Source organism: Sphaerodactylus townsendi, linkage group LG03 (genome assembly GCF_021028975.2).
Source record: "Sphaerodactylus townsendi isolate TG3544 linkage group LG03, MPM_Stown_v2.3, whole genome shotgun sequence".
NCBI lineage: Eukaryota > Metazoa > Chordata > Lepidosauria > Squamata > Sphaerodactylidae > Sphaerodactylus > Sphaerodactylus townsendi.
This window is the reverse complement of record NC_059427.1, coordinates 62248613-62264534: the sequence shown is the minus strand read 5'-3', so window position 1 is coordinate 62264534 and position 15922 is coordinate 62248613. Positions and strand designations below refer to the sequence as shown.

General features: G+C 42.0%; 1 protein-coding gene across 1 annotated transcript in view; it reads left to right on the top strand.

Annotated features, from left to right (window-relative positions):
• ATP2B2 (ATPase plasma membrane Ca2+ transporting 2) overlaps window positions 1-15922 on the top strand; it is a 325928-nt gene that overhangs the window by 239485 nt on the left and 70521 nt on the right. Inside the window, exons 11-12 of the mRNA XM_048487339.1 lie at window positions 1241-1455; window positions 4548-4790. Coding sequence (XP_048343296.1) covers window positions 1241-1455; window positions 4548-4790 — 458 coding nt within the window. The remainder of the gene's footprint in view (window positions 1-1240; window positions 1456-4547; window positions 4791-15922) is intronic.

The following is a 15922-nucleotide window of genomic DNA, read 5'->3' as shown; positions in this document are numbered from 1 at the left end:
CCAGGGCCCTCACCAGGTGCTGCCTTCCCCCACTGTTATTCAGAGATTGCTTCCTCTGGATATAAAAGTTCCTTTCAGACACCATGGCTAGTAGCTGTTGGTGGATCTCTCCTTCATAAATATATGTTTTATGCCCATTGCTCATTGGCCATTGCTATCTCCCTTGGCAGTGAATTCCCACTGAATTACTCTGAGTAAAGAAGTGTTTCTTTTTATCTGTTCTGAACCTATTTCCCTGAGTTGTAGTATTATGGAAAGGGGAGAGAAAGCTCCCTTTATCAGCTTTCTCTACCCCATTCATACTTTTATAAGACTTTATCTTGTATCCCCTTAGCTTTCTTTTTTTCAAGACTAAAAAGTCCCAGACTCTACAGCCTTTCTTATGGGAAAGATGCTCAAACCACCTAATTATATTGGTTGCGCTCCTTGGTATTTTTCCAGTCTTCCAATGCCATTTTTTAGAGACACTGATCAGATTTACAAACTGTATCCCAATTGAGGCCTCACCATAGCTTTATACAAAAGAATTATAATATTGACTACTTTATTTTCAGTTCCTCCTAATGTGTGGAGTTTACCCTCCCACAAACTGTTGACCTACACCTTGGATCAACATTTTAATTGAACTTCCAACAACCACCCCTAGATCTCTTTCAGTCTCATCTTCAGCCATCTCAGACTCCTTCAGCATATATTTAAAATTAACATTTTTTTGTTCCAATATACGTCATCTTACACTCACCCATTCTGAACTTTTTTGCCGCTTGGTTGCCACTCACTCAATTAAGAGAGATCCTCCTGTAACTCTTCACAATTGACCTTGGTTTTCACCATCCTGAATATTCTGGTATCATCTGCAGACTTGGCTACTGTACTGCTCAACCTTAATTCCAGATCATTAGTGAGCAAATTAAATAGTACTGAACACAGTACTAATCTGTGTGGGAACCCACTGCCCACTTCCTTTTATTGCAAGAACTGTCCATTAATTCCTACATTCCTATAGGAAATTTAGACCTTCTCTTCCTTCCTTACCATGATCATGATCCAAATTTTGGTTTGTATAGAGACTTTTTCCCTCTAGAAAAACTGAGAAGGTCTTTTCACAGATCTCCTACCATCACATTTCTTTTAGCACTGAGATATTTTATCATAATTTTTGTAAAAAAAAATATTTTCTTTGCATCACATTTTTTTATTTTGTTACAGTAAAGGATTAATTTTTTTGTTTCTGTCTCAGGTTTGGTAATGTCTGCCATCACGGTTATCATTTTAGTACTCTACTTTTGTATTGAAACCTTTGTGATCAACAAGAAGCCATGGCTACCTGAATGCACTCCAGTTTATGTTCAGTATTTTGTGAAGTTCTTCATTATTGGTGTGACTGTGCTTGTAGTTGCTGTACCAGAAGGACTTCCTCTGGCTGTCACAATTTCCCTTGCTTACTCTGTAAAGGTAAGTCAAGCCAATCTCAGAACCAAGTAAATGGAAACAATTCTTTGAATTTCTTCATAAAGAAACAATTAATTATTTTAATATAATTTAGTTTGCTAGTGGGTGAGATTGACAAGGAGTGGACAGCATGTCAATGTATTTTCTTTGTTTAAATGTTGAAATTCTTCACATGCCTAATATTGTTTAAATGAAAGATGGGGAACAATTTTTTCCCCTCTTATAACACATGGACAAGATCTGTTAGTAAGGCAGGTAAGCAGGGCCACTTGGAGGCACTTAGTGGTTTCTATGTAATTGGCTGTGATTTGTAAATTGAATTAAAAGTAATAATCCCTTTTCACAAAAAGTCTGAAAGTGAGTAGGCTCATTGCTGTTCAGAAACCACGGGGGGAGGAGTTGGCCATCAGTTAAATAAACCAGGTGACAGGGTGGCCTTTTCAAGCTCCCGAGAGCTTATCAAATTCTGAACATACAAATCCACCAATATTTTCCTATCTATGATAGGATGTGGTCAGGTAAGAGTATCTCTGTTCTGCACTGTACCATGATGTTTGGATTATATGCCCAGTTTCATTTCACATAGCCCTGAAATAAATAATCTGTACATTTGACAGCAACATATGACCCCTCATCTGCTGATACCTAAATCTATGGATTGGAACCACACCAACACTAAATAGATTTTTCAGCAAATTTGGAGTACTTTGAACCAATCTCTTACTTTACCCTAACCTACTATACACAGTTGTTGTGCAGATAAAAAGGAGGAGAGGAGATTAATGCGAGCTGCTTTGTTTCCCCACTGCTCTGTTTCCCCAGCTGCTCTGTATCCCCACTGTGGAAACAGAAGTGGTACACATGAAGTCAATAAATAATATAGTTGAGAATAGGAGGCAGATAAAAGGCAGGTTGGTGAATGGCTGAGAAAGAAAGGGGTATGAGAGTTGCCAGGAGGATAGAAAGGGGAAATAGTGTAGTGAGGTAGATAGAGGGTTATGCAGAGTGGCCCTTAATTGCCAAAGACAAAGGGGAATCCTGCCTCTCCAGTGAAAGACAAGAGGCAGACATCAACTTTAAGTGTTGACTCATTAAGCTAAGAAGTATTGGGTTAATACAATACTGGTAGAAACAGCTGAGGCAAAGCACACTATCAAGTCCTTTGCCTTCGCTGGGTGGATAGTCCAGGACTGGAGATGGAAACGTTTTCCAATGCAGAGGCATTGTGTTCTCCTTTGGGAAGGGTGTGAGGCAGGTATTTTGCAAGACGGATATGGGCAAGGGCAAGTCCAGACAAGCTTTTACTGTGTCCTTGTGGATACGCTAGCCAATGCAGAGAATGGGCTCTCCATTTTGGCACGGCACTGCTAGACATTCCAAGGGTTGACAGGATGGATGGACATACTGCAGTATTAGAAACAAGGTTCCCCCAGCCCACCATGGGTCAGTCTGGCTACAGGTGGGGTTTGAGGAGGGGAGGGACCTCAGAGGAGTGTAATCCTATAAATTCCACCCTCCAAAATTGTCATTTCCTCCATGGGAACCAGGGTTGTCAACCTCCAAATGGGGGTTGGAGTAAACTCAGAGTTACAACTGATCTCCAGATGACAGATTAGTTCCCCTGGAGAAAATGGCTCCTTTGGAGGGTGGACTCTATAACATTATATCCTGTTGAGATTGCTTCTCTCCACGAGCCCTGCCCTGTTCAGACTCCAGTTCCAAATCTCCAGGTATTTCCCAACCTGGAGCTGGCAGCCCTAAGGGGGACCTGATCTCTCTAGTTGGGAGATCTGTTGTGGTTCTGTGAGATCTCCAGGTTCCACCAGGATGTTTGTAACCTAATAGGAGAGAAGGAAGCAGGAAAAAGGGAGAGGCTATAGGGGCTTTCAACAAAGAGAAAGAGGAAATAGTGGGGCAGGGGGAGAATGAGACTACTTCATGTCTTTGTGAGTTCCAGAATGTCAATTCTGAGTGTCAGTTGTGTTATAGTGATGGCCTGCTGAAGTTCAGAATTATACGAACAGGAAACCACTACCAGAACTCTGCTGATGGGACCTATTTGAGGCAGGGAGTTTCCATGTTTTGTCCCCCTGTCTTCTATGATTCCTCATAGTTCCACTAAGTTTGTTTAGCAACAGTTGTCCATAAATAGATTATTACCGGTATTTCTGTGTAGTAACCACTGGACTCCCTTTTAGCTTCTGTCAAAATAGCTCAGGTTGTGTGAAAACTGTTCAAACATAACGTGGGTGGCCTTTCTAGTACAGGACGGTAAGTTATCTCATCCAACTTGCAAACAAGCACTGGAGCCATCTGCCAATCCTGTTCTAAAAAAATGTGCCATGGGCAAACTGTGCTTGCATAATATTTAAAATTAATTATAGAAAGTGGAAGAGGGATAGTATAGATTATGGTAGCCAAGACCAAACATTAAAAGAAGCAAAACAGGAGAAATCCATTTACTCTCTAGTGTAGTCTAACACTTGTGTTTGGTTTTTCATATGCATTTCAATTGTTTTTACACTTGTGTCAAGTAAAAAATATTTTATAATTACATATCTTATTGTCTCTTTTCTGGATCCCTATCTAATGTTGTGCCTTTTGAATAATGCAGTTGCTTTAGTAGAAGAACAGTTGGTTTTCTCAACTGTAAAAAAATTCAAAGCATCTTATTTATTTTTATTTTTTATTTATTTCTTAGTTTTTTATACTGCCCTATCCCCAAGGGGCTCTGGGCGGTTTACAACTTAGAAACTCTTTCCTTTTCTCTCCCCACGACAGACACCTTGTGAAGTAGGTGAGGCTGAGAGAGGTCTGAGAGAGCTGTGACAAGCCCAAGGTCACCCATTAGGCTTCATGTGGAAGAGTGGGGAAACAAATCTGGTTCTCCAGAGCAAAATCCACTTCTCTTAACCACTCCGTTACACTGGCTCTCAATAGCTGTCTTAGTGGAAGTATGTGGATAAGTTTTACAAAGCCAAATGTGGTGACTTTTACGAATGCTAAAGGATATCACATTTAAAATCCAGGAATCATTACTTGCCTACTGCTGTACTTTGTTTACTAAAATAAGATTTTTGGTTTTTTTCCTTCAGAAAATGATGAAGGACAACAATTTGGTCCGTCATTTAGATGCGTGTGAGACTATGGGTAATGCTACAGCCATCTGCTCTGATAAAACAGGAACATTAACTACTAACCGAATGACCGTAGTACAAGCCCATGTTGCAGATGTCCACTACAAAGAAATCCCTGACCCAGATTCCATTCCAGCCAAAACTTTGGAGTTGCTGGTTAATGCCATTGCCATCAACAGTGCTTATACTTCAAAGGTTCTGGTAAGTGGGTTTTGCTTCCTGGCAATTTAAAGAAGAGGAAGAACTGCATCCGTTGATATTATGGAATATATTATCCTTTTTTTAAAAAAAACCCACTAAGGTTATTACTGTGGTAGTCAAAATAACAGCAAAAGTTTGATGAAAACGTATCAGTGTATCTGAATATTTGTTAAAGACTATTTTTGTATCACTCTTATTTTGCTAGCATTTATAAATGGAATTTTCAACAAGAAAAAGCGCCCCCCCCCCCCAGCTACAAACACTTAATTTCTTTGTATTCTTTGTCCTGTAATAGTTTGGATATGTTGTATGTTGCTACTAATGTGCAATTGATATAGCTCTCTTCTCTTCACTATCTGTATCTAGTCAATGAGAGATTACATCATGACTATACTTGATGTAATAGCACTACCTAGCTCAGGGGTCTGCAACCTGCTGAGCCAATTGGCCATGCTGGCAGGGGCTGATGGGATTTGTAGTCCATGAACATCTGGGGAGCCGCAGGTTGCAGACCCCTGACCTAGCTGAATTGGATTTGCCTGCATGATAAAATCATTGTATGCAAAGACCATGGCTTTGTCCCCACAAATCACCTAAAAGTTTGCAGAATGTTTTCGATCCCCTCCTTTATGTTTGTCCACATTCACCCCCTCCAAATGTTTCATGCCTCTGTAAGGTTTTTTTTTCTCTTTTTTGTTATTTTGTAGAAACAATGCTTCATAGAGTCTTAGAGTCGCTGTAGTAACTGCAGATTTTTTCTTGAACAAATGTACTCACATTTAAGAAAAACTGAGTAATGGTGGATTTATTCAAGGAGAAGGGAGGAGTGAGAGTGCAACCAAAAATGACAGAAAATAAAGAGGCGAGGGCATAAGATCAGTTCAGGAATGGGAAAAAGTGGCGCTGAGGGGAAAGTTGAACTAGGGCCCAGGGGCATGGAAAACAGCAGTGGGAAAGACAGACTGTTTTACAAATTACCACACAGTGAGAGAAGATGGCTTGAAAATGTTTCAAACAAAAGAATCATTATACAAGGGGTTTTGTAAAAAATGTTTTCAGGCTGGAAATAAAACATTCTGAAACCAAAGGGAGAAGGGGGAACAGCATGAAACTCCATAGAGGAAACATTTCATTTCCTGCCTGGAAATGTTTTAAAAGTTATGTGCACTCTGTTCTCACTCTGAAGTAGGGGAGGGGGAGTATGTAACTAATAATTTGACTGAGTTTCCTTGGTGGGTTCACTGTCCACTATTTCTGCATGCTAAGGCTATTGCCCTTTAGTTAGCCACCCTGAGCCTGGTTTTGGCTGAGGAGGGCAGGTTATTAAGCTGAATAGAATACAATAAAAATAAGTAAAATATACAGTTCCACATGATTATTTATGACTTGTTGGGGATTTGGAGAAACTTGGATACAAATCTATTTTGGGATTTGCATTTCATTTTGTACATAATGGTTTGGATCCTGTACCAATACTGCTTGAGCTGTAGTGGGGAAGCTGTCCTTTATGTGCAGCAGTTTCCTTTGGCCCTGTTTCCTTCTGGCCCTGTTGATGTACAGTTTTGGATTTGATGTACATTTTTCAGAGCTAAGCAGGCAATTTCGGTGAAAGGAGCAATGGAACAAAGCTTAGAAATCTCACAGTGGCTGTGGAGAGATACATCACACTCTTGATGACGTCACTATGAGAATGTTAGGGTTTTTTTAATGTCAGAATGGACTCAGGAAAAACAGCAGTTGTTTCTAGTATTTTGATAAAACAAGTTCATATTAGCCAAGCTCATTTACAATCAACCCAGTGGCAGATCCAGGAATATCCAAGGCTCTTACTGTGGATAATGAATTGGATATCATTTATAATGTTTGCAGGGCATTGTAAAGATTTCTTACCTTAGACTTGCCTGATTCACTTGCCTCCAGTTTTCCAGCATGGACAGTTACTGGACATGCCTGTGAAAATGAGAGGTAGGTCTGTGTGTCATCTGCATACTGATAACACTGAATGCCAGACTTGCCCATTTGTACCTGGGGGCCTCTGAAACATGTTAAAGTTAGAAATTGTTGATAAAGCTGCACACCCAAGCCAAAAGCCAAAATGGCCTGTGCACAAAGATGGAAGATATCCCAGTATTCCTAAAGCTGGAAGCTGTATTGGACTAGTACTATGATGCTACTGTTTGTGTTCAGGTTATGCAGGAAAACTGGGTTAAATCAATGACTAACATCAGTCCCAACCCCTGCATGCATATTGTTTACTGCATCAGACTTTTGTGTTACAGAAAAATGTGCAGCATTATCAGAGCAGGAAAGAAGGCAATGTTATAGCAGTAAATATAAATGAAATCAAAATTCATATCGAGGATGGACAGTAATAATGAATGGTCTTTCCACTTCTGACATATATATGTTTTGACATATATTCTTTGAATGCTGACTTTTCTCTGTTTTTTTCCCAGGGTTCCTAGTTACGTAAGGTTGTGTAGGGGCACCATTGTAATTTTTAAAATAAACACATAATTCAGGAGAAGGCATATATGTGTGATCTCCTCCCATGCCATTTAAATAATTTAAAATCAACAGGAACATTTGTCAGCATAATCTTTTGTTTGTACCAATAGTGTTCTTTTATTAATGGGAAACAATCATACTTTCAATTATCATGGTTCTATCTCTCCAAATTCTTAAAATAACATGCTGTCTACAGTTCATGAACACAACGTTGCTGCTGAAGCTATTAACTGGAAGTGATTACTATATGCCGTATATATTCGAGTATAAGCAAACCCGAATATAAGCTGAGGAATCTAATTTTACCACAAAAAAATGGGAAAACTTATTGACTCAAGTATAAACCTAGGGTGGGAAATGCAGCAGCTACTGGTAAATTTCAAAAATAAAAATAGATACCAATAAAATTACATTAATTGAGGCATCAGTAGGTTAAATGTTTTTGAATATTTATTTCAAAGAAAAACAGTAAACTAGCTCTGTAAGTGGAAAAGAGGGTCAACAAAAATAATATGGTATCAACAATAACTTTTAAAGTACAAAAACTTTAGCTCAATCATCAACCAAGCTAAAACACCAGAATTAAAATCCTTGAAAAATGGATTCCTCATCATCATCTGTATGTCCAAAAAGAGCTTCAGCTATAGCTGGTATGAGGTTATCAGACTAGGGCATATACAGTTGTATATAAATACCGTATATACTCGAGTATAAGCCGACCCGAATATAAGCCAAGGAGGGCTTTTTCAGCATTAAAAATGTGCTGAAAAAGTCAGCTTATACACGAGTATATACAGTACTTAAACCTTTTTGCACCAGTTTATTTTGTGTTGATTGTGGTAAATGGGGGAAAACATCCAGGTCATTTATGATCAAATAGCTTGTCAAGACCTTGCTTTACTGTTTCCTTCACCCTGATTTCAGTGGGATGTATTTCAAATTACAACACAAATGGATTTTCCAAAGGAATTTCTTTTCTCTCTTTACTGTGTTCAGATCTGTGGCTTAGATCCAGACAACATTTTCACTCCATCCTGCCCATAGTCACTGCACACATGATGTTTTGTTCATGCGGGTTACATGATCCTTCTCCCAGTCTTTATAGATGGTCAAAGAAGAACCTTCTTCCTCTTTCAGTAGTGGAAAAGATGCTTGGAGCAAACTCTGTTTTAACTGTCAATAGTGCTTCACATGAATTCATCCTCACGGTCTTCATATATTGGACACAGGGAGGAATGATCATATTGCTTTTGTATTATTGTTGATTGAAAAGAGATAGAGTGGAACCATACATTATGATGAAAGCATGGGGGTTTTAACTTATATTTTCTTTTTGGGGTCCCTCTGTAGAGGCAGGACACTCACAAAAGACAGCAAGTTGAATACTTAACACAGCTGAACTGGTTTCTATTTATTTCCTGCTCAGACCAGAGGCCTTAGGAAAAGAGAAAGACCCAGCATGAGATGGATTGACTCTATAAAAGAAACCACAAGACCTGAGCAAGGTTGTTAACGAATAGGACAGTTTGGAGGACATTGATTCATAGGTTTGCCATGAGTTAGAAGCCACTTGACAGCATGTAACAAACACTCACAAATACCACCTCTGTTTCAGCATCTGTGTTAAATCAGCAAAATGAGAGTTTACATTTGCCAGGATAAGAAACCTTTTCTAGTATTGCTACCTGAGCACACAATAATCTCAGAAAACTGGAGCTACATTGCTATTGATTACTGTCTCTTCTCTCCCTGCCAAAGAATAAATGTAGTCGAACTGATGTTCATTGCACTTCACAGTAATAGCATGAGCTATTTATGTGCTTTCTCCATAAAGTTACTTATTTCAGATATATATCTTAGGCCTAAGAACATGAATTACCGTAGAAAGAGCACATAGCACTAAACCTCAGAACCCTGCAATAACAGAATGTGGCTCTACAGAATTGACATCTAATAATACTTTTCTTCCCCCCCCCCCAATGTACAATATGACAATAGAAATACTTGAGCACCTGGTGGTTCAGCTCACATCCTGTTTTCCAGTTGTGAACAGGCAGCCTATTTTTTGTGGATTTTGAGCTGTTTATGCCAACTTTGTGGTTGTTCAGTGGATAATCTCAATATATTCCTTCCCAACAGGACAGGATAATGCAATCCGCTTTTTATTTGAACATGTTTTCATGTAGCATGATAAAGTTCTCCGTGTTATTGCATGCCATGCCCCTTAGTAGACAATGGTTTAAATAGAACATGAAATTAGTCACCGATCATATAAATCTGTTATAAATAAATGCTTAAAAAATTATTGGTTGATTTCACAGCTGCCAGTTATTTACCTGGTTGTTGGCCCTTCATTATAATTCGAGCCTCACCCAGAGACCTAGGATGTTGTAATGTATCGACATAGTACTTGTGCGGATCCCATCAAATAATTAAAATTAAATTAATGTTGAATTAAATTGAATTAATTAATTACAAAATCACATCACAGAGAAACCTAACTCCAGATAGCACCTGAAGAAACCTCCTCCTATCTCCTAGGAGGGGACTGGCACAGCACAAGTAGCCAGTATGATGGTACGTGGGGAGTAGTGGGGAAAAAACAATCAGTGGCCAGCCCCCGCCAAAAAACTGGTGAAATAGCTCCATTTTACAGGCCCTGCGGAACTGACTAAGGTCCCGCAGGGCTCTAATAGTTGGAGGAAGACCATTCCACTAGGCAGGAGCCAGGGCATTGAAAGCCCTGGTCCGGGTAGAGGCTAGCTGCATCATTGAGGGGCCAGGGACCATCAGCAATTTTTTCTCGGCAGAGCTCAGAGGCCAAGTAGGGACTTAACAGGAAAGATGGTCCTGAACATATGAGGGCCCCAGACTTCAAGGGTTTTAAAGGTCAATACCAATATCTTGAAAGTGATCCAGTATTCCACTGAGAGCCAGTGCAGGTGGTGCAGCACAGAGGAGATATGGTCCCAGATAGACCCACCCATGAGAAGCTGCGCTGCTGCATGCTGGACCAATTTTAACTTTCAGATCAACTGCTGCTACCTGGGTTACATGGGCCACCTGAGTCTCCATAGAAAGAGACAAATCCTCAGGTTGTGGGCTGAAGAGGTCAGTTAAAGTGACCCCCTCAAACACCGGCATCTGGAAACCCTCAATCTTCTTCCCACAACCTAGCCAGAGGATCTCTGTCTTCGATGGATTCAGCTTTAACCTGCTCTGCCTCAACCAACTAGCAACCTCCTCCAAACAATGCTGTAGAGCCACAGGGGCAGTGGCTGCCCCCCCCTCCATCAACAGAGTGAGCTGAATGTCATCAGCATATTGATGACAGATCAGCTCAAAACTCCGCACCAGCTGAGCAAGGGGCTGCATACAGATGCTAAACAATAATTGGGATAGCAGGGCCCCTGAGGCACACGACAATGTAGCATGGGAGACCTGATCCCCATGCCACACTTGCTGACTTCAATCCTGGAGAAACGAGGCAATCCACTGAAGGGCAGTGCCCCGCACCCAAGAAACGGCCAAGTGGTGGGTCAAAAGGTCGTGATCGACCATGGCAAATGCTGCGGTAAGATCTAATAATACCAGCAGTGCCAATCTGCCTTGGTCAAGCTGCATGCAGAGTGTATCTGTGACAGCAGTGAGAACGGACTCAGTTACAAACAAAGAACCTTTAATGGCATTACAAGAGAACGGACTCTGTCCCATGCCCAGCACAGAAGCCAGACTGGAAGGGATCGAGTAATGACATGTCTTCTAGAAAGTCCTGAAGATGCCCCAGAACCACTCTCTCAATTACCTTCCCCAGAAACAAGAGGTTTGAAATGGGGCAGTAATTGGCCAGATCGCTAGGATCTATGATAATTTGAGAGAAACCCAGGGCAGCCAAAGGGGCTATAAAATACTGGGCTAGCCCTAGCAAGGAGCTTTTAGGATAAATGTTGAAGTAACCCATAATCATCAATCTAGGGGTCTCTAGCACCATATCTGAGGACAGTTTTTCATGGCAAAATTGCACCAGTATGAGCACGGGGAATATACCTGTGTATTCAAGGATTCCTCACGGCTTCTGGAGCTGCAGCATGTCTGCCCTGGTGTGGCCCTGGCACCGCCCTGCAGTATTGCCTTTGCTCTGCAAATTTCAGAAATTGCTAGCAAGGTGGTACTTTTTAAATACCCCTGTGCGACTCCGCTGCCATGAAAAAAACGCAGCAGTAGATCCGGGGCAGAACTTTTGTATTTTTCCCACTTCACCGTTCTGGCCCGCCCAATGCTTTCTGTACCAAAAGTGTGAGCCAGAAATGCAAATGGCAAAGGGGTGTGTGTGCTTTGATCACATTAAGCAGAGGCTTGTGTGCAGCCCAAAGAGAAGGGAGGGGGACACCTTCTGCTGAGCCACAATGGCAAAAATTCATCTGTGGGAGGAGGGGGTAGATTTTATGGGTGGGAGTGGAGAGGAGAAGAGGCGAGCATGAAAGGAATTGCGGTTTCCCTGCCATCTGTGTGTTACGGCCTTAATAGGGGAAGGGGTTTTAGGAAAGGGATTCTCCACCAGCTGCTAAGAGTGTAGCAGCACACTTTTAGGTTTTTAAGTAGCACAGGGGAATAAAAACTCACGTTGGCAGCGAGAGGTTGGCCGAGGGGATCTTTGGGACTGTATAATATGGGGAAGGGATTCTGGCAAAGAATATTCCACAGAGGAACGCAAGAGTCTAATTGAGTTTAAATGTTTTATATAAATTTAGTTCAAAAATACACACATACAGTAAGGCACAAGAGCACATACATTCAAGTTCTAGTATATAAAAAGGTTTGAAAGATAGATGGGAGGATAGAGAAGGAATGGGGTTTTGCAGGGTAATATGTTACCTAACGATTCTTAAGAGTAGACGAAGTAGATGGCAGGGATTCCACGCCAGCACAGAAACCCAGTGAAGACGATATCGTGTCTCAACACTGACCAGACCAAGGGAGGTACAGGCTAGTAATGAGCAAGGTGCTCCAGGTGAACTAAACCTTTATAGGGTAGATCGTTCTTTGGTGGGAAAAGGAACCAATCAGAGTAAGTTTCATTTCTGCAACATCTGTGCTGGATTTGGGGTGCTGACCTTGATGAGTCAGCTCACCTACTGCTAACCCCGTGACAATAAGGCCAGAATTACATTGTTAAGCTAAATGAGGGAGAGCTGCAATGCTCCCATGCAGATTAACCCTGTAGGGTCACTGCCCAAGATATTCAGATTTTAGCTGAGACCTTTGGACCTGGGAGAGGTAAGGGGCTTTTAGGAGAACCATTACAAAAGGAGGGGGAAATGCAGGGCAGTAAGTATTTGCTGCTGACCTGTGTTTCCAAGAGAGATAAAGAATACAGTATCTGCTGGCAGGGTGACTTTCCATATCCTTTGTCCTTAACAGTTTCTATAGCAGGGTGTGGTAATCAAGCATGCTAGTAACTCAAATGAGACCTCCAGGTTGCCAGGAGCAACTCATCTTAACTTAGCTTTTGTTAAAGTAGTTTTGACCTTTAGCTTGTGGTCAAGTGATCATGCGGCTACCTACACCCAGATGAGTGCTTTTGGCAACTGGCTTTTGCCAATATGATTTTAAAGCAAAATATATTTACTAATATTATTCTGGGGGTATCAGGGGCCATAACATGTGTAAAATGGCTCCCTCGTCCTATGCTAAATGGAGTCTTTCACTACTGCTGTTTCAGGAGGGCTGCTGCCCCCTGCTCACACGCTTTCCTCCCTTCCTGCCTGGGAAAGGCAGACTGCTCTTCATTCCCCCTTCCCCCCTTTCTCTTTCTAAATCCATGGTTTCTCCCTCTGTGAAAGTGAATTCAAAAATTGGGGAGTATGATACCATTTGACACAATGGGGGAGAATGATGCCATTTGACACAACCAGCAGTCAATCAGAATGTGGGGAACAGAGGTTGTCTATGCATGTGTAGAATAGATGATGGAGCAAATGAAAAAAGTCCTGTACCCATGCATAAACAGCTGGAGAAGCGTAGGGACAGAAGCGAGGATCTGTGTCCAGTTCTGGGCACCGCAATTCAAAAAGTATATTGAGAAGTTGGAATGTGTCCAGAGGAGGGCATCCAAAATGGTAAAAAGTCTGGATTCCATTCCCTATGAGGAGTGTCTTAGGGAACTAGGTATGTTTGTTCTGGAGAAGGGAAGATTAAGGGATGACATGACAGCTGTGTTTAAATATTTGAAGCGGTGTCATATTGAAGATGGAACAAGCTTGTTTTCTTCTGTTGCTCTGGAGATTAGGACAAGCACTGGCGTTCCTGCCTAGGGACAGGGGGTACCCTATGTCCCCGGGCGCCCCCCATTTGGTCACGTGGGGGGTGCCAACATTTCAAGGTCGTTTGTGTGTTTTTAAATTTTTAAGTGTTTTTTCACGTTCTGGCCTGCAGGGGGCGCATTTTTAAAGCTAGCGGCACCAGAATTTCAGGGTACTATCCAGATACTGTCCTGGTGATACCACCCAAATTTGGTGATGTTTGGTTCAAGAGCAGCAAAGTTATGGACCCCCAAAGGGGGTGCCCCATCCCCATTGTTTTCAATGGGAGCTAACCTGAAATGGGGGCTACCCATTTGAGGGACCATAACTTTGGTCCCCGTGAACATAACCTCACCAAACTTGGGTGGCATCATAAGAATAGTTAACAGATGATACCCTGAAAATTTGGAGTCACTAGCTTTAAAAATACACCCCTTCCAGGCACCCCAAGAAATTTGCCCAACAAATGCGAATGCAAGGTATTTGGGTTGGGGGGGGTATTTTTGGTGTTTTTTCGGCCTGCAGGGAGAACATTTTTAAAGCTAGCGGCACCATGATTTCAGGGCATAATCCAGAGACTGTCATGATGATACCACCCAAGATTGGTGATGTTTGGTTCAGGGGCAGCAAAGTTATGGACCCCCAAATGGAATGCCCCCATCCCCATTGTTTTCAATGGGAGCTAACCTGAGATGGGGGCTACCCATTTTGGGGACCATAACTTTGGTCCCCCTGAATATAACTTCACCAAACTTGGGTGGCATCATAAGAATAGTTAACGGATGATACCCTGAAATTTTGGTGTCACTAGCTTTAAAAATACATCCCTTCCAGGCACCCCAAGAAATTTGCCCAAGATTCTTTGTTTTGCAGTGACTTTGCTCCATTGTAGCCAATGGGGAATTTCTGAGTGTGTAGGTAGGCTGCACATTTTTGAAGATAGAGGCACCAGACTTTCAGGGCGGCTCCAGGAGGGCCTCCTGGTAATAGCATCCAGGTTTGGAGACCTTTGCTTCTGGGGGTTCAATTTTATGGGCCCCCAAAAGGCTTATTTTGTTTCCCTGCTCCAGCACATGAAAGCTTGTGGGCTGAGTTCTCTCAGAACTCTCTCAACTCCCCCCCCCCACTCCAGAAGCAAAGCTCACCAAGCTTGGATGCTATTACTCAAAACCTCTTGGAGCCAGCTTGAACGTCTGGCACCTCTATCTTCAAAAATGTGCAGCCTGCCTCAGAAATTCCTCATTAGCTACAACAGAGCAAAGTCACTGCAAAACAAAGAATCTTGGGCAAATTTCTTGGGGTGCCTGGAAGGGATGTATTTTTAAAGCTAGTGACACCAAAATTTCAGGGTATCATCCGTTAACTATTCTTATGATGCCACCCAAGTTTGGTGAAGTTATATTCAGAAGGACCAAAGTTATGGTCCCCAAAATGGGTAGCCCCCATCTCAGGTTAGCTCCCATTGAAAACAATGGGGATGGGGGCATTCCATTTGGGGGTCCATAACTTTGCTGCCCCTGAACCAAACTTCACCAATCTTGGGTGGTATCATCACGACAGTCTCTGGATTATGCCCTGAAATCATGGTGCCGCTAGCTTTAAAAATGTTCTCCCTGCAGGCCGAAAAAACACCAAAAATACCCCCCCCCAACCCAAATACCTTGCATTTGCATTTGTTCATATTTGGGCAGGAAATAATCGGACAATTTTTGTCTGAATGTGCCTAAATTTGCCCAGGTTCCAGCCGAATCTGGTATTTGTTTCATCTCATTCTCCAACCCTCAAAAGTGATGCTGTTTCAGGGTGGGGGAGAATCCACCCCCAAACAGCATCACTTTCAATTTTGTTTTAACCGGGGACCCCAGATTCTCCCTTTAAGGTAGATTTAAAAGTTTAAACACCATTGAAAGTGATGCTGTTTGGGGGTGGATTCCACTGGAGGTGTTTTGTGAGAGATGATGCTGACATTTGTTTGGTAAACGTTTTGCTGGGGGTGATTTGTGAGAGATTTACATGCTTAATACCCACTTTCATTGGCTTGGAGTTGTTTCTCAGGCAAACAACCTACCTCATAGGGTTGTTATGATTAGGAAATTAGGAAAAGAGTTGGTGGGGAGAGAGCCATGTATGTTTTGATGGGAGTGGGAGGTGTTTTGTGAGCTGGTACAAAAAATCATTGTCATGGTCATGGTGGGGGAGGGTAGCTGCCCATACGCCGGGTGGGGGGGCAAACCCAGGTTTTGTCCCCGGGCGCCAGTTTGCCTAGGTACACCTCTGAGGACAAGGAATAATGGATTCAAAGTACAGGAAAAGAGATTCTAC